This window comes from Caloenas nicobarica, chromosome 5 (genome assembly GCF_036013445.1).
Source record: "Caloenas nicobarica isolate bCalNic1 chromosome 5, bCalNic1.hap1, whole genome shotgun sequence".
NCBI classification, from domain to species: domain Eukaryota; kingdom Metazoa; phylum Chordata; class Aves; order Columbiformes; family Columbidae; genus Caloenas; species Caloenas nicobarica.
Genome location: NC_088249.1, coordinates 68,380,659 through 68,404,703, shown reverse-complemented (window position 1 = coordinate 68,404,703; position 24,045 = coordinate 68,380,659). Strand labels below are relative to the sequence as shown.

The 24,045-nt window shown below is 58.9% G+C and overlaps 3 protein-coding genes across 3 annotated transcripts; 1 reads left to right on the top strand and 2 right to left on the bottom strand.

Annotated features, from left to right (window-relative positions):
- Nucleotides 1-773: 773 nt before the first annotated feature.
- On the bottom strand, nucleotides 774-7,420 carry VPS51 (VPS51 subunit of GARP complex). The gene is made up of 10 exons (XM_065636948.1): nucleotides 7,207-7,420; nucleotides 6,685-6,814; nucleotides 6,446-6,592; nucleotides 5,343-5,565; nucleotides 3,963-4,707; nucleotides 3,404-3,622; nucleotides 2,509-2,730; nucleotides 1,994-2,115; nucleotides 1,617-1,704; nucleotides 774-1,495 (listed from the first exon to the last, which is right to left on the bottom strand). Exons 1-10 carry the CDS (start codon nucleotides 7,396-7,398, stop codon nucleotides 1,235-1,237), a joined length of 2,349 nt encoding a protein of 782 aa, XP_065493020.1. The 5' UTR covers nucleotides 7,399-7,420; the 3' UTR covers nucleotides 774-1,234.
- Nucleotides 7,421-8,165: 745 nt separating this feature from the next.
- Nucleotides 8,166-11,070, bottom strand: BET1L (Bet1 golgi vesicular membrane trafficking protein like). The gene is made up of 4 exons (XM_065635689.1): nucleotides 10,988-11,070; nucleotides 10,576-10,667; nucleotides 9,785-9,841; nucleotides 8,166-9,057 (listed from the first exon to the last, which is right to left on the bottom strand). The coding sequence occupies exons 1-4, from the start codon at nucleotides 11,004-11,006 to the stop codon at nucleotides 8,890-8,892; spliced, it is 336 nt and encodes a 111-aa protein (XP_065491761.1). The 5' UTR covers nucleotides 11,007-11,070; the 3' UTR covers nucleotides 8,166-8,889.
- Nucleotides 11,031-23,003, top strand: RIC8A (RIC8 guanine nucleotide exchange factor A). Its single transcript, XM_065635682.1, has 11 exons — nucleotides 11,031-11,367; nucleotides 12,545-12,696; nucleotides 14,547-14,594; nucleotides 16,067-16,681; nucleotides 17,058-17,152; nucleotides 18,017-18,167; nucleotides 18,798-18,893; nucleotides 19,174-19,318; nucleotides 19,549-19,693; nucleotides 20,748-20,867; nucleotides 21,645-23,003. The coding sequence occupies exons 2-11, from the start codon at nucleotides 12,610-12,612 to the stop codon at nucleotides 21,763-21,765; spliced, it is 1,623 nt and encodes a 540-aa protein (XP_065491754.1). The 5' UTR covers nucleotides 11,031-11,367; nucleotides 12,545-12,609; the 3' UTR covers nucleotides 21,766-23,003.
- The last annotated feature ends 1,042 nt before the right edge of the window (nucleotides 23,004-24,045 follow it).

Sequence of the window (24,045 nt, the reverse complement as noted above, 5' to 3'; positions counted from 1 at the left end):
CTGTTAGGACAAGACGCTGTTGGTTCTGTGCTCCCAGCACTTCTCAGCCTCACACGGACTCACGGACCCGGGAGGATGGGCAAGGAAAACGTGCATTTTGTGGCACAGCCTGTGTGCCCCGGGCGCACACTGCTGCACGGAATGTTCGTCTGCCTGTCCCTCTGAGGCTGCTCAGCTTTGACACCCCAGAGACACACAGTGACTGTTCAGTCACCCTGGGTGGGCCAGGACAGCGATGACAAGTCTGGTTCCCCTGATGGCCTCAGGTGTGTGTAGGCAGTGACACCTGCAGCGTGGGTGTCCCCAGGCCCAGCTGTGTCCCCAGGTGCTGTCCAGCGCTCTATTGTGCCCACTGAGGTTTTTGGGGACGTCACTCTGGGTACGAAACCTGTGCCAGCTGTCCCCGAGCCCCGGCCCGCAGTGAGGGAACCCCATTTCCCAGGGCCAGCACTCAGCGAGTGCAGCATGTCCCCAAACATGCCCCAGTCCTTCCTCACCCCTGGGCACTGTCCCTGTCCCCCTCAGGGGCACCGGCTGCTCACGGGGGCTGGACGCTCCTCGGGTGCTGGTGCAAGGCGCTGGGTGCGCGCCAGGTGCTGGTGCGAGGGTTTGGTGCAGAGAGAGGAAAGGTGCCCCATGGGGACACAGGTGACCAGGGTACCAGGTGTCTCGGTGACCTCCCTGCACACCCCCTGCCCCCTGGGGACCCTGGTGTCTGTCCCCGTTGTGTCCCTCCCCACCCCAGGCACAGGCAGGGGACACAAGGCGCAGCTCACACATATTTTATTTATTGTCCCCAACTGTGACAAAGGGCTGTGCCCAGGGTGCTCCCAGGCAGGAGGGGATGTCACTGAGGTGGAGGGATGACATGAGGTGTCACTGGGGCCGTGGGGACAACACGGGGTGTCAGCACACATTGAGGGTGTCACCAGGGTGGAGGGACAATGTGGAGTGTTAGCATGGCTGAGGGAGGGGGATGATGACATGGGGTGATGCAGTGTGGGGACAGGGGACATACTTGTGTGTTGCTGTGTTGGGGAGGACACACAGAGTGTCCCCATGTACACATGGGGACTTGTGGGGTACAGGTCTGTCCCCAGGTACGTAACAGGGTCCAAGACACATCCCCCTCCCAGAAGTGTCCCCACTGGGCTGTGCCCCACGGTGACACAGACATCTCACGTCCCTGCGTGTCCCCTGTGTGACGCCCCGCCCCGTGGCATGTCCCCCCGTCCTAACCGCGCTCGCAGATGAGCTCGACGACGCTGTGCTCCATGGGGACGGGGTCGAGGCAGCGGTGCGCGGCGCTGGCGGCCACCTCGTCCAGCAGCCCCTGCACCACGCGCTCGTCGGCGGCGAAGCGCCAGAGGTAGAGCTGCAGGTAGTGCCCGTCCACCTGCACCTGCTGCAGCCCGAACCGGCCCAGCGTGCGCAGCCGCACGCACTCCAGCAGCGTCTTCAGGCTGATCTTGATGATCCCCGTCAACACCGACACCTGCGCCACGGCGACAGAAGGGACATGAGACAGCCGGGAAGGTGAGCAGTTTAGGGACCCTGGGGACACAGAGAGGCCTGTGGGGACACTCGGGGATATGGGGATGTCCCCCTGGCCTCACCTTGTTGAACTCGACAGGGCTGAAGATGTCGATGCGCTCGGAGAAGAGCTTCTGGATGTTGCTGAGCAGGTGGGTGTCCATGGGGGCACTGGGGACACCAGGACAGTCAGGGACACACGGACAGGCAAGGATTTGAGAAAGCCAAGGGATGAGGGGACAGGGACACAGGGACGGTCAGGAGACATAGGGACATAGAGGTGGTCAGGGGACGCACAGATGGTTTGGGGACACAAAGAGGAACATGACAGAACACGGGTGTGGGGACAGTCAGGAACATGGGGATGGTCACAGGACAGACAGACGGGACAATCCTGGGACACAAGGCCCACGGGGATCATCAGGGGATAAGGGGACAGCATGGGGGCGGGCAGGCTGACCTGGGGGTGTAGCTGGGGGCGTAGCGCCCGGGCGCCCGCGAGCTGCTGTAGACGGAGAAGGCGCGTCGGCTGGAGTCGCTGCTCTGCGCGCGCCGCACCCCCTCCTCGAAGAGCTGCCCCACCTGCGGCACCACAACTGCTGCTGGCATCCGGAACCCCCGAAATCCCCCTGGGAACCCCCTGAACCACCCACGGTCCCTCAGATCCCTTGGGACCCTCCCAAACCCTTCTGGGACCCTGAGGATCCTCAAGAACCACATGGGGACCTTGGGGATCCCCGTTGGACCCTCCAGTGACCTCAGCAGCCTCACCACCTCCAGAACCTCTGGGACATCTTGGACCCTGTAAGGGACTTTAGGGACCCACACAGCTCTGGGGACTTCTGAAGGCCTCAAGGACCTTATCGTGACCTCAAGGATTCCCTCTGGCCCCTTCAGGGACCTCAGGGCCTCTCCAGGGACCCTCTGGGACATCTGGGCTCCCTCAGGGGACTTGGGGACCCCCTGGTTCCCCACCTGGACATCGATGGCGGTGATGTCCTCCACCACGCGCTTCATGACGGCGCGGACGTTGCGGGGCTCCACGGTGCCCAGCCAGTCGCGCGTCTCCACGCTCTTGCGCAGCATCTGGGCCACAGCTGCCCCCTGCACCTGCACGTAGTGGTCCAGCAGCCGCTGCGCCGCTGCCCGCGCCTCCGCGCACAGCTCCGCGGCTGGCGTCACCGCCGGGTCCCCGTCCTGGGGAAAAGGGACACGGGGACACGTGGGGACATCTCCCACACCTCCACGCGCAGCCCTGTCTGCACTGGCCCTGCGGTTGGGGGATACAAGGGATGTGGGGACAGGTGGGGATGCCCCCTGTGCCTCTATCATGGGATATCCTGAGGGAACAGGGACACGAGGGGACATATGGGACACTTCCTGGGCCACCACACCTGCCGCAGCATTGCTGCCTTTCCCATATCCTTGGGGCATCCGAGGGGAATTAGGGACAGGCAGGAGCCCCTTGGGGATATCTGGGAGACACTGGCACAGGTGAGGACCCTCCACGTGTGCTGCCACCCCCACGGTCACATCCTAGACGGACACAGGGAGGGGCTAGGGGACGTTTTGGTGTCTCTCAGGGACATCCGGGGACACACAAAGACAGCAGGAAGATCCCCAAACGTCCACACACCCCAGAGCCCACATCACGACGTCCTGGCTGGACCCGGGGTCACAGGGGAACTTGGGGCCATTTTGGGGACAATCAGACCACTGTGGGTCCACTGGGGCATGTTCTGGGGGATAGCGACAGAAGGAAGGTCCAAATGCCCCCATGGTACTTACCACCACGTCCTGAAGGGACACAGGGCCACCTCGTGACCCCTTGGGGACAGGCAGGGTCCCCCCGGGGCAGTTTGGGGCTCACCTGGGGGGGGAACTGCTCGTCGGTGAGGGTGAGGACGTAGCTGATGGTGGTGGCCTCGTAGTCCAGGCAGAGGCGGGCGAGCAGCAGCAGCAGGGCGGGGGGCGCGGCGGGGGCCCCCCGCTCGGGTGGGCTCTCAGCGAAGGCGCGCGCCGTGCGGCACAGCCAGCGCAGGAAGGCCACCACCAGCCCCTCGCGCACCGCTGCCACGCAGAACTCCCCCTGCGCCAGAACGGGGGTCACAGCCCAGAAACATCCCGGGAACCCACCAAACACCCCCCAGCTCCAAACCACCCCAGGGAACCCCCAAACCACCCCGGGGAACCCCAAACCATCACCAGCCCCTCACGCATCACTGCCACGCAGAACTCCCCCTGCACTGGAGAGGGTGGTCATGGCCCAAAAATAGCCCTGGGAACCCACCAAACACCCCCCAGCTCCAAACCGCTCCAGACACTCCCCAAACCACCCCAGGGAACCCCCAAACCACCCCAGAGAACCCAAAACTGCCCCAGAGACCCCATCAACCACCCCAGGGACCCCCAAACCACCCCCAGCGCACCTTGAAGTAGGGCAGGCTGGCGAAGGCGACGTCGCGGGCAGTGAAGAGCTGCACGTAGGCCAGCACGGCCTTGAGCTGGCCCAGCACCGAGGCGGCCAGCGTGGCCAGCAGGTCGGGCAGGCCGGGCCCCTCCTTGCCGGGGGGCCGGGGGGCGGCCAGCGCCTGGCGCACGTCGCCCAGGCAGCCCAGGAAGAAGGTCTGCAGCGCCCGCAGGTACCGCTGCACTCGCTCGCGCGCCGCCCGCGCCACCAGCGCGGCGCCCGGCTCGGCGCCGGCGGCCGGCAGCAGCTGCAGCAGCGCGCGCAGGCGGCGGTGGAACCGGTCCAGCGCCCGCACCAGCAGCGACGTGTCACCCAGCCCGTGCTCCAGCGCCAGCCGCCGCTCCAGCAGCTGGAAGTAGCGGTTGGTGAGCGCGGCGGCGAAGCTCTCCAGGCGGCCGCCCCCTGCGCAGGGGTGGCCCTGGAAGAGGCTGCGGTAGGAGGTGGCCAGCAGGCACAGTGTGCCCACGAAGGACGAGCTGCCACGGTCCACAAAGTCCAGGATGTCAGAGGCGGGGGGTGGAGTGGTGGCCGCGCCAGACGTGGGGTCGGCTGGGGGCAGCTCGGCCTCCAGCGCCGCCAGCTCGGCCTCCAGGCGGGCGCCGGCGTGGCTGAGGAACTCCTGGCACAGCTCCTCGGGTGGCTCCTCCAGCTGCAGCAGCATCTCCACACACTCGCTCAGCTCCTTGGGCTCCAGGGTCTCATCCCTGGGGGGAACAGGGGGTTACTGGAGGTGCGGGGTTAACAGCGGCATGGCAGTAAAATGAAAATGAGCAATGAGAGTCATCAGTAGGCCTCAGAGTAAACAGTAATTGAAAAAGCAAAGAGGAAAAAAAATACTTAACAGCACATTCCAAAGTTAACAGTGGTTATAGCAATAAAAACCTCACCAAAGGCCATCAGTAGGCTCAGAATTTACAATAATAACGAAAAAAATCACTAAAACTCCTTAGAAGGTCCCAGAATTATCCTGTTACCACAAACACATGAGAAAACTCCCTGTGACATAATCTGGCAAATGCCCTCAGCAGCAGCCAGAGTTATTCCTCACTCTGAGCAGGCTCTGCACAAGGGGTGGCTCCTGGGGGGCTGTCAGTCCGCTCCAGGGTAAATACCCCCCTCCCCGGGATGCTCCTGGGGGCTGTTATCATTAGGGTCCAGATTTAACACCCCAACCCCTTGAAAATATCTCTCCTGCAGCTGGCATCAGTAGGTTTCAGAGTTAACACAGCACAACCACCATCACCCCACCAAGAATGCTGTTTACTGGAACGACTGTCATTAGTTGCCAGAGTGAAACACCCTTCTAAGCTGTCACCAGTAGGCTCCAGAGTGAACGCACCGGAGGCGCGCGCGCAGGCGCTGGGCCAGCTCGGCCATGATGGCGTGGCTCTCGTCCTCGATGGCGCGGAAAGAGGGCAGGTGGCGGTAGTGGCGCAGCACGGCGCGGGCGCGGGCATGGCAGCGCAGGGCCCGCGCAGGCTCTGCCCCTGGCGCCGCCCAGCGCCGCAGCCTCCCCGGCACCTCCACCAGAGACTGCAGCTTCCGCAGCAGCGCCTGCACCCCTGGGGAAAAGGGGTCAGTGGGGGCAAGGGAGGGGCGGGGCTGCCAGATGTGGGTGCGGCCAGACAGGGGGCGGGGCTTCCAGGTGTGGGTGCGGCCAGATAGAGGGCGGGGCTGCCAGGTGTGGGTGTGGCCAGACAGGGGGCGGGGCTGCCAGGTGTGGGTGTGGCCAGATAGAGGGCGGGGCTGCCAGGTGTGGGTGCGGCCAGATAGAGGGCGGGGCTGCCAGGTGTGGGTGTGGCCAGACAGGGGGCGGGGCTGCCAGATGTGGGTGTGGCCAGACAGGGGGCGGGGCTGCCAGGTGTGGGTGTGGCCAGACAGGGGGCAGGGCTGCCAAATGTGGGTGTGGCCAGACAGGGGGCGGGGCTGCCAGATGTGGGTGTGGCCAGACAGGGGGCGGGGCTGCCAAATGTGGGTGTGGCCAGACAGGAGGCGGGGCTGCCAAATGTGGGTGTGGCCAGACAGGGGGCGGGGCTGCCAAATGTGGGTGTGGCCTGATATTGGGGCGGGGCTGCCAGATGTGGGTGTGGCCAGGTATTGGGGCGGGGCTGCCAGATGTGGGTGTGGCCAGGTATTGGGGCGGGGCTGCCAGATGTGGGTGTGGCCAGGTATTGGGGCAGGGCTGTCAGATGTGGGTGTGGCCAGGTATTGGGGCGGGGCCAGCAGATGTAGACAGGGGCAGACATTGGGTTGGGGCTACCACATGTGGGTGGGGCCAGACAGTGGGGTGGGGCTAGTAAATGTGGGTGGGGACAGCAGCTGGCTGTGCCCCCCGGGGTCTGCCCACCCCTGAGATCTGCCCCCCAAACCCCAGATCTACCCCCAAACCCCAAGATCTCACCCTCAGCCCCCAGCTCTGCCCCCCATGCCCCCATGCGGTACCGGCGAGCTGTGCGCCGCGGCGGTGCCGGTCCTGCAGCGCGGCGCTGACGCGGGCGCTGGACGTGCTGATCGCGGCCATGTTGGCAGCTAGGTCATCCATCTCCGCCTCCATGCGCCGGAAATCGACCTTCATCTTCCGGATTGTGTCTGGGGAGAAGCAGCCGGACGCCTGGATCCCCTGCCCGCCCGGGATCCCCCAGACTTCCCGTGTCCCCCGTGTCCCCCCGGCGGGTGCTCACCGGTGGCGGAGATGAACTTGTTGTAGTTCTCGTAGAGCAGCGTCTGCATGTCGCTGTCCAGGGCGCGGATCTCCCGGCCCAGCGCAGCCTCGCGCGCCAGCAGCTGCCCCAGGGGACACTCGCTGCGCACCTGCGGGGGGCAACAGTCACACAACTGTCCCCCAGCCCCACTGCAAGGCCCCAGATTTACCCCCCAGAGCCTCAACTGCCCCCCTGGGGCTCTAACTGCCCCCACAGCCCTTCTGGGATCCTCAGCTGCCCCCACGCCCCTGACTGCCCCCCCAGGATCCCCAACCGCCCCCTCAGAGCCCCAACTACCACCTGGGGAGTCATAACTGCTCCCCAGCCCCTAAATGCAGCCCCAGATTTGGAAATTACTCTCAAGAGCTTCCTTCTGCTCTCTGGGGCCCTTCTGGTACCCTCAACTGCCCCCCAACCCCTCGACTGCCCCCCAACCCCTCGACTGCCCCCTCCGGGGGTGTCACGGCCGGGGGGGGAGGTCGCTGCGGGGTCAAAGGTCACCTTGTTAAGGAAAACCTCCGGGTCGAAGTGGGGCCCGTTGATGTCGGCGGGATCCGGGGCCGCCTCCGCCGTCTCGGCCGCGGACGGGCCGTAGTAGCGCTGGAGCGGCCCGTGGGGCCGGCGCCACCCGCCGCCGGTGCCGGTGCCGGGCTCGGGGCTGCCCCCGGCCCCGCTCCCCGCCGCCTCCGCCATCGCGCCGGCACCGCCGCTGCTTCCGGCCCTTCCCCGGAGCGTCACTTCCGCCGGAAGTCCCGTCGCCGCGGCAACCGGCCGCGCTGCCCGTCATGGCGGTCGGGGCCGGCCGAGGCCGGGCTGGTCCTGCCGTGTCCCGAGGGAGACACCGGCCCCAGGGGTGAGCAGCCGGTGCCGACCCCGGCCCTGTGTCCCCTCCGTTCGTCCGTCCCCCTGCCTCCCCGGTGTCCCCACGCACCCTCGTGTCCCTCTCCTTGTTCCCACACAACACCGGGTGGGTCCGCGTCCCCACGGGGCCACACGACCCTCAGCTGGCGGGTCCCCACCGGGCCCGGGGTGCCTGGGGACACCGCGGAATTCCAAGGGTCAGAGACAAAATGTTAAAAATAGGAACAGGTTTCCTCTGCAGAGAAAGGCAAAGGCAAATCAAACCCAGATGGACAGTTGGACTATTTAGTGCCTAAACTGACATAGAAAGGTACTAAAGACAGTTTCCTCTGCAGCTCAGCTTCTGAAAAGTCGCTTGTTCAGAGAACACAAGACAAAACCACCCCCTGCAGCGGCAGAGCCTGTGGAGCAACCAGGAGCTGCTGCTCCCAACCTGCATTTCGGGGCACCGAGGATGGGCTGTTCCTCGGGACAGCGTCGGAATTGGGCTCCCCAGCAGCAGGTTCTCTACAGTTCAAGCAGAACAACCAAGTGATTCGATCCTGGTATTTAGCCTTGCTAACATGCAAGCACAAGGGAAAAAACACTTAAGCAAAAAGTTCTAAAACCAGAGCTTTATTTACAGCAGTAAAAGGAAAACAAACCTGCCACTGTTATGAAGACCAGGCTGTTCAGCAGCCTCCTGTCAGAAAATCAAAGTCCATCAGTTCACCCATTGTTCTTTGAATAGAAAGAGTCTGGACCAGAGCAGCAGGAAGAACCAGAGAAAGTCACTGCTGCCTCCTTTCTACTTGCCTTCCCTGCATGTTTTTCCCCATATGTGGAAAAGATGACACCTAATCCAGGTAGGGCAGTATTTTGGTAGCAGTTTGGTGCGGCTGAACACAGGATAGCACAGATCTGGACCCGGGATAGCCCAAGGACAGAGGGTTTATTAAACTTCCAAGTATCGACAAGTCTCTGGATCTGTCGGCCCCATCTCACAGGCCTGGTACCGAACATCAGCAAGGGAGATAACACCAAAGTGCCCCTTAAAAACTGGCCGCAAGACACGGACAACAAGGCAAGAGATAAAGACGTAAGCATTTAACAACATCAAAATCGTGTTTTACATGAAAATCCATTTTGAATCAAACATCCTCGTTTTATAAAGAGATGTCTGAGCCCAGCCCCAAAACTGACAAGGAGCTGGTGGAAAGAAACACTATTTGAAAGGTCTCTCTGGAACATCTCAGAGACTCCACCACAGGGCAGACGGACAAAGGTGCTGAACAAGTCTGTCAATTGTGTTTTTTGTTCTGTAAAACCTGCAGAACAACAAGCTCAAGTCCCTGCTCTGGAAACGAGATAATAGAGGATGAAGAAAACAACAATCAGTCCTGCTGAGACAGAACAGAGCAACTTGCGGTTCTCCCTCCCGGAGCGGGTCATGGTGGAGAAACGCTTCACGCTGCCGGTCAGCAGGCCAGTCACACTCAGAAAATCCGAATCCTGAAGGGGGAAGAAAACGAAGATGGAGGCATTATAAACAGATGAAGAGATCCCTCAAGAGTCTCCCATTTCCTAGCTAAAAACATCCACACTTTTCTCCTAAAAAGCCGTAGCAGGTAACCCAGGAATCTGCTGTTCTGGCCTTTTCCCAGCGCACTGCGAGTCTCCACCAGCAGCCAACGCTTAAGCAGCAGATTGCTCGGGAAGCGGTTTTGGTTTTATCGGGTGTTGTGTGTCAGGATGACAGAACAGGGCAGCAAAGAACCGGAGCGGACCCAAGGCATCAGCTTTGCTCCTTCCGAAAACAGCAGTGAAGTACGGCGTCCCAGCAGTCCGTGTTTCAGGTGCTGCGGTAAATAACCCGGCAGATTTACACAGCACTGCGGAGCTCATGGAGCTGCTGAGGAACAGGCCCCTGTCCCCTGTCCCAGCGCCAGCCCTGGAGGCAGCTCTGTGGTCCCAGTGCGGATCTGTGTTTCTGAGGTGTGTCCGACATCCCCCTCTCCAGGTGCTGGGTACACTGGGACAAAGTGCCACCAGCAGCTGCTTGGGATCTGATGTTTATATATCAAGAAGTCCACTGGACACAGGTTTAGCTGCACGCCCCGGTTTGCCAGCCAACCCCTGGGATTTAAGTTTGCCTGCGAACTTTAAACTTTCACCGTTTGGGTCACTGCCAAGAGTCGGCACAAAGAAGTCACGCTTTTCCATCTCGTTGGCTCCTTACCATGCCATCCAGGTAACGGTTCTGCTCCTCAGCATCCTTGTCGATATCCAGAGCCAGCTGCACAGGATCAGGGAGGAAACAGGTACTAATGAATTTTTAATACAGAGAGAACCTTTAATGCATCTAGTGCTGGTGAAATGTGAAATGCACATTAGAAAAGCAAGGCACTGCTGCCCTGGCTCCGATGGACACAGGCTTGTTCTGTAGAGGAACAAGATTCTCATTGCAGTTTCAGGCTGTTGAACTTTTTCAGCTCTGCAGCGCGGAGAATGAAACATTCATATATAGGACAGGAGCATTTAAACACTGAGGGACAACAGCAGGAATTCAGAGCCTTCCCTTCTACAAGGCGAGTCATTGAGTTCTATTAAGCTCTAACGCAAAGTATTTCATGTCAGTAGGAGCAAAGCAGCTTTAAGAACGCTGCTCATATACAGACGTGTACTTTTCAAAAGTAATTTACCTGCCTTTGCACTGTGAACTTTTCCCGAGGAGCTGTACTTAGCAATACCCCTCTGTGCAGCTTTTATGTTTTCTCTGTGCCTAAAACTCCTTCCCTGAGTGCCGCCAAACCCGTATCACCCCCATTAGAAGATGTCACTAAACCTCAGAAGGAAAGCGGAGATTCGTAAAGCTGTCCCTGGTGTTTCACAGGTGACAGATGGCCCTTATATCACCAACAGGTGAGAGTCACTAATGCGTGGAAGGCCCCTGTATTGACCGCAGGGTGCACCTCCTGCGAGGCCCCACGAACAGCGCCGACACCCGACGTCCCGGCGCCGGCAGCTCACCGACTTCAGCCTGGTGACCTTGCTGGCCAGGCTGTCCGCCATGCGCTTGTTCTCCGCGTCCAGCACGTCCTCCACGGCCCCCGGCCCCTGCCCTGGGGAGGGAGGAGAGCGGGTCTGAGCGCTGCCCCGTCCTGCGTGTGCCCACCCGCGGCACCGCCGGCGCTGCCCCACGGGTCGCACGGCCGCTCCGCTGCCGCCTCGCACCCGCGGCCTCGCTGGGGCTTGCGCCATCAAACGCTCCCAAAGCCGTTTGACAAAAACTCCCCAAACTTGCCCCAACCGGTTAGAAACGCCGGCAGCGCCCGGGCCGCCACCCGCCCAGCGGCTCCGGGCGCCGTGCCCCGCCGGGCTGGCGGAGCCGAGCGGAGCGGCGGCCCGTCCCGGGCTCCCCCCGGGGCTCCCCCGGCCTCACCTCGGCCCCACTCCGCCATGGCGGCCCCGGCCCCGCCTGGCCGGGCGGAGCCGCTCCGGTCCCCGCCTCCGCACGGCGGCCCCTCCCGCTGCCCCCGGCTCCCGTGCCGGGCGGGGGGCGGCGGCTGCTCCCGGGGCACCGGGACCCCTCGGGGCGGCCCGGCCGAGCCCGGCCCCGCTGCCCGGCCCGCGGCAGCGCAGGGCGGCGGGAGCGCCGGGGGAGGCCGGGCCGGGCAGGAAGCGCGGCAGGAAGCCGGGGCGGCCGGGAGGAAGGTGCCGCCGCTTCCCTTCCCTCCGCCCCGCCGCTCCGCCCGGGCGGGCCGGGCTCCTGCCCAGCGCAGCCCGCGGCCCCGGCGCGCTCCGAGGATTAACGTGCCGCAGGTACCGCCGGCGCTTCGCCCGGCTGTTTCGGGGCCGAAACAGGGGTGAAAGGGGTTTTGAAAGGCGAGGGCAGTGCGAGGAGGGGCTGGGGGAGCGGAGAGCTGGGGACCGTGACACACGCTGCGCCCTGCCCGTGTCTGTCCCCGAGACCGGCCGGGGCGGGCCCGCTGGGCACATCTGCCTGCACAGCTGGCGGCTTGCCGAGCCCGGGGCTGCCCCTCGCCCCCAAACCCTTCCGGCTGTGCCAGGGGGTGACCTGGTGCTCCCAGGGATCCCCCGAACCCCGGGGTCTCGGCACAGGGCCCAGGGCCGGCACGGCTTTTGTAACGAGGTCTGGCCAGCGCTTGTTCGTGATGCAGGACGCGGTACGTGGCCACACAGAGTCTGGGCGGATGTACGTGCTCACATATGTGCTCACATATGTACTCAAATTTGCTGCTTTTCCACCATTAGGAGTTGCTTTCCAACACTGTGGGCTTGCACAGCTCTACTCGTGCCCAGAATAATCCCATCAGTCGTGTCCCTGTGCACATCTGCTCATTTACATTATTATCACGAGGCCGTGATTGAGCTGGGACACCCGCCAGCCCCGTCCATGCGTTGTTACCGCCTGTGCGGGGCTGGGCCCTGATCTGGTGCACGGCCTGATCGGGCTCCGCACTGAGCAGCGACTGCGACAAAACCCCGACGATTTCTTCCTTTTCATCACCCCAGAAGGTGGCTCTGCCCTAGGGCAGCCAGGAGGATCCTTTCCTGTCTGGCTGGCTTTCCCATCCATCCCTTTTTACTCCACAAGAGTGTTTCTGGATATTTTATTTTTATTTTCTCCTGTGCAGTAACAGAAATCAGGGCAGCGGGGAGGAGGAGGCAGCGAGCTATTTCAGGGAGCTGCTGTTATCTGCTCTGTGTTAATCCCCTGGCTGGGAGGGGGGAGGCTTTCCCCAGTGCTTTGCTGGGAGGGCATGTATTAAACATTGAAAAGCAAAGAGAAGAAGAAGAGGATTAGAGGGAGAGAGGGGAAGCTGGCTGCTGGTTTTACTGGGGTTATCCATCTGCTCTGCTTTTATTGATGCAACAGCGTGAGAATCTCACTTGGGGATTTTTCTGTTTTGTTTTTTCCCCTCCTTCCTTTCCGCACCCCTCTCTCTCCCTGGCACATCTCTGTGTCGGTTATCAGGAGCCCTGGCAGCCCCTCGCCCCCCTCCTCCCGCTTTCACCTCTCGCCGAAGCTGAGCCGTGGCGATGATGGAGCTGAGGACTGTGGTGGCCATGCTGGAGGGCGGGGAGCAGGACACGGTGCTCAAGGTGCTTCAGATCTACAACCGCGAGGTGAGTGAGCGTCAGCTGCTTCCAGCCCGCGGGCAGGCTGGCCATGTTGGGAGCCTCTGTGCCGCCCAGTCTGTCTCCTCTGAGCGCATCTGTCTGCGCGTTACTGCCATGAAAATGCCACAGACTGCTGCATCTTCTGCTTGCAGGTGGTTTATTGCTTGATGTTCTGCTAGGAAGCAGCTAAGCAGCCTCTATTGATATTCGTTCCTTTGAGTACTGGATGTAAAGCACGTAGAAGGGATTTTTTTCTTTTAATTATTATCTGTATCCCAGGTAAAACCTGGTGCAGAAATAAACCTCGGTGTGAAGACGGAGTAGGAGGAACTTTTATGTTAAGGCAAGGTTTGGAGGTAGCGAAAGGGAGGCCTGGGGAGGAGCTGCAGGTGAAATGCTTGTCATCATTTGCAAGTAAAAGATCAGGAGAGGTGAACAGGGCTGGGCTGCTGGAATTTGATGCAGGTGCCTAATCTGAAAGCTGACAGTAAGAAGTAAATAACAAATATAGAATATCAAAAAAAAGAATGGTTGGGAAGCAGAGATGGAAGCATTTCTAGCCTTAAAGTAGCAACAGATTATCTGGGGGGGTAAATCTCTTTTGAAATAGACTCTGGTTGTCAGGGAAATTTCCTTTGGAGGGTTCCCACCGGGGCAGGGCTGGCCCTGCGGATCTCTGTGACTCATTCTGCACCATCCCTGAGTAGGTGGGGAGCCAGCGGGGAAAACCTGTGAACATTTTGCACAAGTGTGCAAGAGGGAGAGTGTGCCACTCTTTCCAGCAATCGGTTTTGAAACATGGGGATATTACAGAGAAGGAGTGTGTTCTGTTAGAGACAGTCTGCAGGACTGACGGCACCTGCAGCAGATGTAGGCTGGAGAATCTGGGAGTGGAACGGAGTTTGGTGTGTAACCAGCTGGAGGCATCAAACCACAACCTTGTCTGTTGAATTCCTCCAGCTGGATCCTTTGTCTGTGTATCAAGTGTGCAAAACTTGTGAGAATGCCAGTGGTTTTGCTAGCCCATCTAGAAATGGAGCAATCAAAGAGGATTATGGAACTGCAGATAAACTCAACGACTTCATAGAATCATTTTGTTTGGAAGAGACCTCAGTAACCACCAGGATCTGTTGGCAAGTAACAAGGAGACAGCGTTTTGTTGTGGTCAGGAAATGGAACAGTAAATATCAAGGGGAGCAGTGTGCAGGCACGGCTTGTTGGTGTTGCTGAGCAGGGAATTACCGGCTGTTCCGGGATGTTGGGATGGCGGTGACTGCCCGCCTTGCTGTGGGATTTACGGATAGTCCGTCTGTCAGATGGGCACAGCTTTGGGCTGCATGTCCGGCCTCCTCGCGGAGCCAGCGGCCAAGGGCGATGGACAGTGATCATCACCGGTGTGTTTTGAGGATGAAAGAGAAATGGGGACCCACGGAGCTCGGTCAGGGGGAGCACTGCAGACCGAGGGGTGCGGCCCCTCTGTGCTGCCCAAACCAGATCTGTTCCCCAGGTTGTGAAGCACGTGGCTGGAGTCGCCCAAGTAGAGACAGTGTTGGAAAGAAAAGGCAGGATGGAAACAAAAACCTCCGTGGCAGGAAAGTTTTCCTCTGTCTTGTTCCCGTGGAGCTTTTGCTGCTTGTTACAAACACACAAATATCACCGAGCTCTGTGGGCACCATGGCACTCCCTGCCCTGCTGATTCCTGCTCTGTGCCACTGGGGACTGTCCTTGAGGAGATGCGCTGGCTTTCAGAGTGTGTCCTGTGCTGCCTTCTGCCTGAATGGCCCTCCCTGGCTGGGACAAAGAGTTTTGTGGGTTTTTAACCTCTTACTTACTTTGTCTTTGTTTTGCCCCCACAGAAATCTCAGTGCTTCACCTTTGACGATGGGGAGCGGGAGGAGAGGAAGGTAGGCACACTCTTCGCTCTCTTTACTCGGATGTGGAAATCTGCCACTACTCTGTACTTGTGTCCAGTAGGGATTGGTGGTGGCAGCTCCTACAGGGAAGGAAATGAGTGGTTTTTGTTAACTTAGGGAATAGTCTGGCTCCAGTTTTCCATTGGTAGCTGGTGGTTTTGGATAAGGACCAGCATCCTTCTGGCATTACCAGCCCCGTGGGTTCCATGGTGCGTACAGTCCCAGCCATGGGTGTATGAAAGGTGTGATCCCTTGTGTCTGCAGTATGATCCTGCGGTGCAGGGGTCCCAGCAGGGCTCTGTGGATGAGCGGTTTGCCATGAGCCAGCGCAGGTCTGACCCAGGCCAGGTGTCACAGACCTTCAGCTGGTGTGAGCTGCGGCTCAGTGGAGAGGAACGCTCCTGCCTGTTCTGTGTGCTCTTGTTGTTCTTTCCTGCCAGGACAGACCTTTGCATGGCTGCACCTGGTTAGTGGGCTGATCTAACTAAAGAATAGCTCTTGTTTTTTTCCTGGATTACTTTCCAGCTGGATCGACCTCCTAGTTGAGTTTGTTTGATTGCACTAACACCTGTGTTAGCACAGCAGGTGTGTGCCAGGCAGCCGGGTGCAGAACGGGACCTCTTGTGTCTGTGCCACTGCCAGCAAGTTTTCCCAGGTACAGCCTGACACGTGGAACCAGCTCTCACAAGGTCTGAGCTCTTTGCCTTGCGCTGAGCTGCTGCACAAGCTGGGATGCTCACACAGGCCGGGAACTGGGGCACAGCCTGGGGATGCTGCACTCGTTGGGCTGTGTGCTGTGGGATCCGAACTGAGCATCGCCAGCTGGTGCCTGGAACTCTGTTCTGGACGTTCAGCCCTGGGCACATGCTCTGAGGTCTTTTTAACCTGAGTCACTCAGGGGCTTTGGGTATTTTGAGTACTTTTAACTCTTGTGTCTGTCACCTTGTACAGAAGGAGCAGAGCAGTGACTGCACTTTCTCACTTCTCAAGGCTGTGCTTGTGAGGCAGGCTTTGTCAGCTGCAGCTTGCTCAGTCTTGCCAGCCTCACATTACGGACTAAATTTCATTTTTGCTTCATTCCTTCCCTCAGTCCTTTGATTATTGTGAAGTATAACTGGTTAGGCTGTTAAGCCAATTAGCCCTAGTGACAGCAAACCTTGCAATCCTGGATCGCTTTGTGATGTGTGTGGGAAGACACGTGCTCTGATCCAGCGTCACATAGAGAGATGCAGTGAGATCCGCCTCACCGCGGTGCTGTTCTCTCCCAGCCGTTCTCTGCTCCTTGCTCGTTCTGGGTCAGGATCAGATGCCAGAGCCGAACACCTCCTGAGTGCAGACCTGCCCCAGAGCCGCTCGCAGGCCCATCTCTAGACAACGCGTCTGCCAGGGCAGAGTGTGGCAGGGTGGTGGGGAGCACTGAGACATGTGGGTGTGTGAGGCATTGCTTGTTTCCATCTGCACAGAAAATGGCCCAGCTGCTGATCAAGTTCCTGGAAAGAGAACTGCAGCCATCCTGCCAGGTCACCTGCTTGGAAAGCATCCGCATCCTGTCCCGCGACAAACACTGCCTGGAGCCCTTTGCCACCAAGGAGGGCCTGAGGACCCTCTCCCGCCACGCTGGCATAAATTACTGCGAGGAGCTCCTCCGGGAGGTCCCGGACTTGGATGTGATCCTGGAATCCCTCAAGTGTCTCTGCAACATCGTGTTCAGTAGCCCCAGGGCGCAGGAGCTGACGGCCGAAGCCCGGCTGGTGGTGGGCCTGGCCGAGCGCATCAAGCTGTACAACGAGAGGAGCCTTCCCCACGAGGTGAAGTTCTTTGACCTGCGGCTGCTGTTCCTGCTGACGGCCCTGAGGGTGGATGTCCGGCAGCAGCTGGCGCAGGAGCTCAGGGGCATTGGCCTCATGACGGACACCCTGGAGCTGACCCTTGGCGTGAAGTGGCTGGACCCCTACGAGGTTGCCACCGAGGAGGGACTTCTCCCTCCCTTGCCTCGGCAGGAGACGGAGCGAGCCATGGAGATCCTGAAAGTGCTCTTCAACATCACCTTTGATTCCAGCAAGAGGGAGGTGGACGAGGTGAGCTCTGGGCTGTCCCACCCCATTCGCGTGTCACTGGGCTGAAGTTTGGCTGCTGGTTTTCTCCTGCGCTTGCGTTTCCTCATGTTACGTATGGGCCCTCATGTAGCCCTGGGTACATGTAGCAAGAATCTCGTGTCCAGACCTTCCTCCCTAGAGCACTGCCTGTCTGATGCATTATTAACCATTAAGACTTTTAGAGCATTAAAATGTGAAGGTCGGGTATTTTTCCTTCTTACTGACACAATTCACTGCCATGTAAACAGGAGCTGCCGGTTCCAGGCTGCTGGAGGAGGGCTGGGCTGTGGGCAGCGGGCTCTGGGAGGCGGAGAAGCCCCTTTCCTGATCTAGGTTTTCATGTTCTGTTTGGGGCCAGGAAGATGCAGCTCTGTACCGGCACCTGGGTGCCCTCCTGCGGCACTGCCTGATGATCTGCGCCGACGGAGAGGAGCGCACAGAGGAGTTCCACAGGTCTGTGTTTGACAACCGGGTTTTCATCTCTGCCCGGAACAGCCCTGAGGTCTCTGGGAGGCAGGTCCTGCCTGACCTCGGCATTAACATCTCTGCTCTTTGGTGACTGCTGGGGTCACTGGTGACAAGCAGGCGACTCTGTTTGGGCTTACGGGTTCCTGTGCTGCCAGAGCTCGGGGACAGCCCTGCTCACCGCGATGACATCATGTGTGGCAATGCCACCATCCCTGGCTGCGGGAGGACGTGCTTTTTCCAGCTTGCCTGACCTGGGGGGCCACGTTCAGTGTCCTGTGTCAGGCCTCAATGTGCCACCCACTGCGGTGGGCAGCTTGCCAGGGCAGGTGTTTGGTACTTTAATTAAAGAGCCCATGGCTGGCCTTATTAACTGTGTGTCCCTAGAGTCATGCTGAGAAATTGCCTGTGTCACCCTGCTGAGCATTGCTGGTCCAGGGGTGGCAGCTGTGAGCAGGTGACACCGTCCTGTCCCCAAGAAAACCACAGTCAGGGGAATCCCAAGCAATGTGTTGCATTGGCCGCAAAGGGGAGGAGGAGAGATGCAGCAGGAGAGACTGGAGAAGGATCTTTGGCCATCCAGAGTGGTCCTGCTTGGCCTCTGCGTCAAGATCCAGGGTTTCTCAGTGTCACTGAAGTCCCTTTGGACTCTCAGTGAGTAGTTCAACAACTCAAAGAGCAGTTTAATTTATTCCCTTCAGTGGTGTGAGGAGCTTGGGGTGCAGCCCAAGGACAACTTGGAGCTCAGGGTCCTCACACTCCTGGAAGTCAGTCATGAACTTTTGTTTTTGGAGAGCTAAGAACTGAACAAAGATCCGTGACTCTGTGTTCACGTCTCTTTTATGTGTTCAGTCACACCGTTAACCTTCTGGGCAACCTGCCCCTGAAGTGTCTGGATGTGCTGCTGACGCCGAAGGTGCGGCCGGGCTCGCTGGAGTACATGGGTGTCAACATGGACGCGGTCAGCGTCCTGCTGGGCTTCCTGGAGCGGCGCCTGGACAGGGTGAGCGGGGGCTGCGGGAGCTCGGCGCCCTCGGGTCAGGGCTCACGGCACCGCAGCCTGGAGGAGCCGAGTGCCAGCGCCACGGGGCACCAGCAAGGCATGGCCCGTTTGGAGATAGCCCTTTGTAGGAGGGACAGTTCGTAAAAGAGGCAAAACTTGTGGTTGGTGGGACTAAAACAGTGTCTGTTGACTGGGAAGGTGACTGGGTCCTTGCTTTTGAGGGCTGCGGTGGTGAGAGCCGTGGAACAGTCAGTGATTAGCTGGGTGGTGGAAATAATCCGTGCTCCACTTCACTCCATAGTGACCTGGTGGGCAGCTTCTGGAAGCCGGAATTTGCATTATTTTCAAGCTATCTGTGGTTTTTGGTCCCTGGAGTCACTCCAAAGGGCTTCTGAATTTTACCACAGCAGCTCTCTGCTCTGGATGCCCTGCACAAACACTTCCAGCGCTGCCGTGCCAGAGAGCAGGGCCAGGAGGGGTGATGCAGCGCTGAGTTCCTGTGGCAGACCCTGGAAAGCTTCGGTCTCCATCTGTTTCTCTGATGGACTGTGCTCATGTTCTCCACCACAAGCCAGACAGGCTGAGCCCAGCGTGACTGACGTGCTGTTCATATTGTGGACGTTTCTGCAGGGCCACAAGCTGAAGGAGAGTCTGACCCCAGTGCTGAACCTGCTGACCGAGAGCGCCCGTGTCCACCGCCAGACAAGGAAGTTCCTGAAGGCGAAGGTGCGTGGTGCTTCAGCCAGCAGCCGAGTGACGCTGCTGAGGAGAGTGGGACAGCAAACCACCCGATTAGTGCCGTCCTCCACACAGACCCCTCTGCCTCTGCCAGCTTCCGATACACGTTGGTTGAGGCCCTTGGTACCCACAGCGTTTTTCCCACATCTCTCACGCTCTGTGGATTTATCAGTTTTAGCTGATTTGTAAAACACAGGGACATTTTCCCCTGTCTGACCTGCCGGTGCTGTCCCAGCTCCACCAGTCACCCCTCGCTCTGTCCTTGCAGGTGCTGCCGCCGCTGCGAGACGTGCGGAACCGGCCGGAGGTGGGGAACTCGCTGCGCAACAAGCTGGTGCGTCTGATGACCCACATTGACACAGACGTGAAGCATTGCGCAGCAGAGTTCCTCTTCGTGCTCTGCAAGGAGAGTGGTGAGCTGCAGGGCTCTGTGGCTTTGGGGACAGGGAGTTCTGGGGCTCGGGGACAGCTGGTGAGTGTGGGCTGGGTGACACTCTGCAGCTGAGAGGAGCTTGTCCCTTCGCTCCCTCTGAGGTCAAAGCAGCGCTGGCATTTCTGGGTCTCTGCGGCCTTGCCCCCAGGAGCAGAGCGGCTGGAGGAGCAGGAGGGAGGCACAGGGTGGTCTCTCCCCTTGTCCCGGCAGTGTCGCGGTTTGTGAAGTACACGGGCTACGGGAACGCGGCGGGGCTGCTGGCGGCACGAGGCCTCATGGCTGGCGGCTGGGAGGAGGGCGAGTACTCGGAAGATGAAGACACGGACACTGAGGAGTACAAAGAGGCAAAACCCAAGTAAAGAACTCTGCTCCCCCTCTTCCTGCACCTTCATCCCACTCCTGCTCTGCCCTTTCTTCATCCTCCTCCCCGCCATCCCCCTTGTCCTGCTTTTGCACAAGCACATTTCCTTCTGCATTGCTCAGCAGCTTCACCCTCCGTTTTGACCTTGTGTTCCCCATCCCTGCCCGTTCTTGGTGAAACGCCTCCGCGCTGAGCGGCTCATGGTGCAGCGGCACCGGAGCGTGTGTTCGGTCCCTGGAGCTGGGCATGGCCCTGGAACCCGCGGGTTCCTTCAGACGGGGCCCGCTCTATGCCAGACCTGTGTGTGCTGTGCACAAGCAGCATGTCTGTAATCGTGGTGTGCATGAGCAGCGTGTCTGTAATCCATGTCTTACACCCCTTGTTGGCACCCACACATCGGAGTGCACTGGGGTAAGGGATAGGGGTGGTCCCCTCTTGCAGCAGGGCTGGAAGTGCCAATTCCAAATCATAGATTCTGTTCTATTGTATTCAAATCATAGAATCTATTCTGTGATTCCATTGGTTCCTTCTCTACATCTCCAGGCCCTGTGCTGCTGGAGAGCACTCAGGTTTTGTCTGTGGCTTTTTTTCTTTGCCTGCTGGCAGGTGGTGGTAACTCAAGGGTGAGGGGAGCTAGTCCCCTACTTTCTGCCATCCTGTTCACTGTGGTCTACAGGTTGGTTTTTGCCTTTTTTCCCCCCCTCTGTTAGCTTTTTGCCCCCTGGCTTAAGGAGGGGGAAGAGGTGTTGTCTGCCCTTGTGCTCCTGGTTTAGAGCTGCATGGTGGGATAGGTAGGATGGGGTCGTCACTCACACCAGAGAATCGGGGGGGATTTGTAGAGGGGGATGATTGTGTGTAGGACATACAGAAAGGTCAGAAGCACCATGTGCACTGTGATAGCACTTGGGGCTAAGGAGATGAGCAGCAATGACAGCTGCCTTGCTGCTGTGTTCTCTGCTCAGCAGAAGTGAGGGAGGTTTTTGAACAGCCCTTTCCACACACCTCTGCTTCACCTCCCTTCCTCGCCCCGGCCTCACTGTTCTTGCAGCATTAACCCTGTGACGGGTCGCGTCGAGGAGAAACTGCCCAACCCCATGGAAGGGATGACTGAAGAGCAGAAGGAATATGAAGCCATGAAGTTAGTTAACATGTTTGACAAGTTGTCCAGGTACTAGAAAACTCTGTGTTTGTATTAGTACCTGCGTGTCCGTGATTTACATTTATCACACACCTGTCTCTGAAGGGATTCCCAAGGCCACCACTAGCCAAAGTGCTGTAAAAGAGAGTGGGGGAGACGCACGGGGGCATGTTGCCTTCAGCTGTGGGGAAGGCAGAGCAAACCCCACGCAGCTCATTGGCACGACGGTGTACCGTGGAGTTCTCTGCACGTCTGTGCTGTTTCCGAGCACCTGCTGCCTCCCCAGCCTCAGCCGGGTGCTTGGCAGGAGCAGCAGCCGCTGTCCTGGCAAGGCTGCTTGGTAGGAAGCAGCGATCTGGGGACAGGTGGCACCAGTGCCACCAGGTCCTTTCCCTGCAGGAGTGCTTGCTCTTTCATCCATCACCAATAGGTGCCACAGAGGAGCCCAGAGACCGGCGGCTGAGTTTGGAGCACCCTGAGGGTGGGCGGGAGAAGGCAGCGCATTTACTGTGTGTCCTGGAGGAATGCTGGTGCCAGTGCTGGTTTTCCTCTGAAAACACAGAGCAGGGCCCTAAACCTGAGCCCGCTCCAGGGAACCTGAGAATGGCAACACTTGTAGGTTGTGCTTCCAGCCATCACCTCGGTGTGCTGGAGGGTTTAGGGCCAGAACTGTCCCCCGCTTCTAAAAGGGATCCTTGGTGGTGGCCTGGGTTGTTCTGAGCTGCCTCGGGTGGTTTCCACTAGCCCCGTGTTTCTGCTGCCATGGAAGTCTGTTCCTGCACTGTCAGCTGCAAACTTGTGTTGCAGAGAGCAAGTCATCCAGCCCATGGGCATCACGCCGAGCGGCACCCTGGCCCCCATGGAGAACGCCCTCCGCGACATGGCCGACGAGAGGTCATCCTCCGACTCAGACCTGGGGCTGGACTGACCGCGAGCGCTGGGGAGCCCCCGCCGCGCCCCCCAGAACTGGAGCTGCACCCGGGGCTGGTGCTGGGCCAGAGCTCTCCCTGGGGAGGGCACCCAACCCGGAGCAAGGGACACCTCCTGCCTCCCCGAGCATCAGGGCCAGGACCAGGAGCTCTTCTTGCCTCCACCAGCCCCCCCAGGGACAGAAACGCCTCCTGCCTCTGCCGGCCCCCCAGGACCAGGAGCACCTCCTGCCTGTCCCAGCCCCACAGCCACCGCTCCTTCCAGAGTCTCTCCATGGCCCGGCTCCACCTCTGTGTCTCCTGCCAGCAGCCTCGAGGTTTCATACCCCAAATCGCTTCCAGGACTTTGCAGTAGGATTTTTTTCTTTTTAATACACGATATCTGGGGAGAAGGGTGGGTGGGAGGATCTTTCTGTCACACCATCAGGGATCAGTAACCTGTGAGCGTCTCATGTGTGCTGACACCAGCGTGGCTGCATGTGCGGGGAGCTGCTCCCCAGGGACATGGGTGGAAGGTGGGACTGCAGGAGGGGCTGTGAGCGGTTCCCGAGGGCAGTTCTGAGGGAGCAGAGCCTGCAGGGAGCCTCGGCACAGAATCATTGAATCATTTTGGTTGGAAAAGACCTTTAAGATCTTAGAGTCCAACCGTTAAGGCATAGCGCATCCGTTTCATCAGCATGTCTGTCCAAACCTAGAGTGTGGGTGTGAGCACAGGGGTGTCTGTGCAAACCCAGGAGTGTGGGTGTGAGCGTGGGGCTGTCTGTGCATACCCAGGAGTGTGGGTGTGAGTGTGGGGAGCAGACATGTGTGCTGCGGACAGGCCAGTCCAGCCCGGGGAAGCCCCCAGCGTTCCTGTTGGCCAAAGCAGAAGTGCGGTGGTGCCGGCCGGGAACACCCATTTTCAGTCCCTCACACTGTGCAATGTTCTGGCTACCACAGAGTTCAGTTTTTGGCGTGAGCCTTTCCCCATCTCGCGCTTTCCGAATGAAAAGCCAACACCTGTGTTTGCTGCCTCTGCACCTGCCTTGGCTTTCCCTGCTCCGCTGCCCGGGGCTGCTGGGGGTCCTGTCCTTTGCTGTGGCTTAGAGCTGTCTTGTCTTTTTTTTTTTTTTTCTTTTTAAAGAAAATTGTTTTAAAGAAAATCTTCCAGTTCGTCTCATGTACCAGAGTTCCAAAACTTACTATCACAAGTAGGAATGCAAAAGTGATGCTAGAATAAAGAAAACCTGACAAATGAGCGCATGGCAGTGGTTCCTCGAAGGTGAGAGCTCTGAGCAAGTAAGGAAATACTGTTTTTTTCTGACTAGCACATGGTTCTACTTCAATCGCCCTGAACTTTGCAGTTTTATTTGGGAGGCAAAACTGTAGCATTAAACTGGGGCTAAGCCAGAACCTTTCCCTGCACCACGACCGAGTGTAACGGGATGGAGCGTCCTGAAGTGACAGCACTTGAGATTTGTAAAACAATCCTGGCGCGACCCCCAGACCTCCCACGCGTGGTTGTTTACAGGACTGTTCTCCGTCCGCTCTGCGGATGCTCCGGGGGTTGGACATTGCGCACTCAGCTCTGGCTCTGTTGGCGTGGGGGGTTTGGGGGTGAGCGGGGGGTTTGCAGGTGTCCTGCCTGGGTGTTTTTGGGAGTTGGCGCCTGTTTCCTGAAAAGTGTCTCTGAGGTGAGAAGCTGAAGGTGTGCTTTGTGCAGTTCAGTGCTTCAGGAATTAATATTTTTTTTAGCAGTAGTGATTAAAGTTCCTGGCTCTCCCAGGGATACACAATATGTATGTAAAACTGACCCACTAAGACTCAGGGATGGGCTCCTGTCACGAGAACAGCTTCAGTGGATCGCAGCTGGGGTTTGTAGGCCAAGTGCATCTCTCTCCTTTTTTTTTTTAAAGTAATTTGCAAAAAAACCCAATGTGAAAGTGCAAACCTCTGATCTCTTTCCAGCTGTTAAAGCTCTCTGAGGCTTTCCATGCAAGAGGAAAAGTGGGGCATATATTTTTAATGCAGTGCTTCTCGTATTGTCATATTCAAATTTTCTGTCATGCTTAAACCCCTGATTTGCAACCAACAGGCTGTGCTCTGGTAACCTCGGCACAGGGGCTGGACTAGGAGTGGGGTTTGTGAACAGGGCAGGTTAAAAACACCCCAGAGCAATGTGCCAGGAGGCTGCTGGTGCTCTGCGGAGTGAGAAACCAGCCCTTTGCTGCTCTGGCGTGGTCAGATGCAGCCGCTGGCCCGTCCAACCTTCCCTCGTTCCAACCTTCCTTGGAGGCTGC

What these genes read in the sequence shown, in the direction of transcription:
- BET1L (XM_065635689.1), bottom strand. An exon ending in AGGTCACCAGGCTGAAGTCG is followed by an intron (nt 9,842 to 10,575) that starts GTGAGCTGCCGG and finishes GATCCTGTGCAG; the next exon opens with CTGGCTCTGGATATCGACAA. An exon ending in ACCGTTACCTGGATGGCATG is followed by an intron (nt 9,058 to 9,784) that starts GTAAGGAGCCAA and finishes TTCCCCCTTCAG; the next exon opens with GATTCGGATTTTCTGAGTGT.
- VPS51 (XM_065636948.1), bottom strand. Translation starts at nt 7,398, where the DNA reads ATGGCGGAGGCGGCGGGGAGCGGGGCCGGGGGCAGCCCCGAGCCCGGC. An exon ending in CCGCGGCGCACAGCTCGCCG is followed by an intron (nt 5,566 to 6,445) that starts GTACCGCATGGG and finishes CCTTTTCCCCAG; the next exon opens with GGGTGCAGGCGCTGCTGCGG. An exon ending in ACGAGCAGTTCCCCCCCCAG is followed by an intron (nt 2,731 to 3,403) that starts GTGAGCCCCAAA and finishes CCTTTTCCCCAG; the next exon opens with GACGGGGACCCGGCGGTGAC.
- RIC8A (XM_065635682.1), top strand. Translation starts at nt 12,610, where the DNA reads ATGATGGAGCTGAGGACTGTGGTGGCCATGCTGGAGGGCGGGGAGCAG. An exon ending in TTCAGATCTACAACCGCGAG is followed by an intron (nt 12,697 to 14,546) that starts GTGAGTGAGCGT and finishes TTGCCCCCACAG; the next exon opens with AAATCTCAGTGCTTCACCTT. An exon ending in CGCACAGAGGAGTTCCACAG is followed by an intron (nt 17,153 to 18,016) that starts GTCTGTGTTTGA and finishes TTATGTGTTCAG; the next exon opens with TCACACCGTTAACCTTCTGG.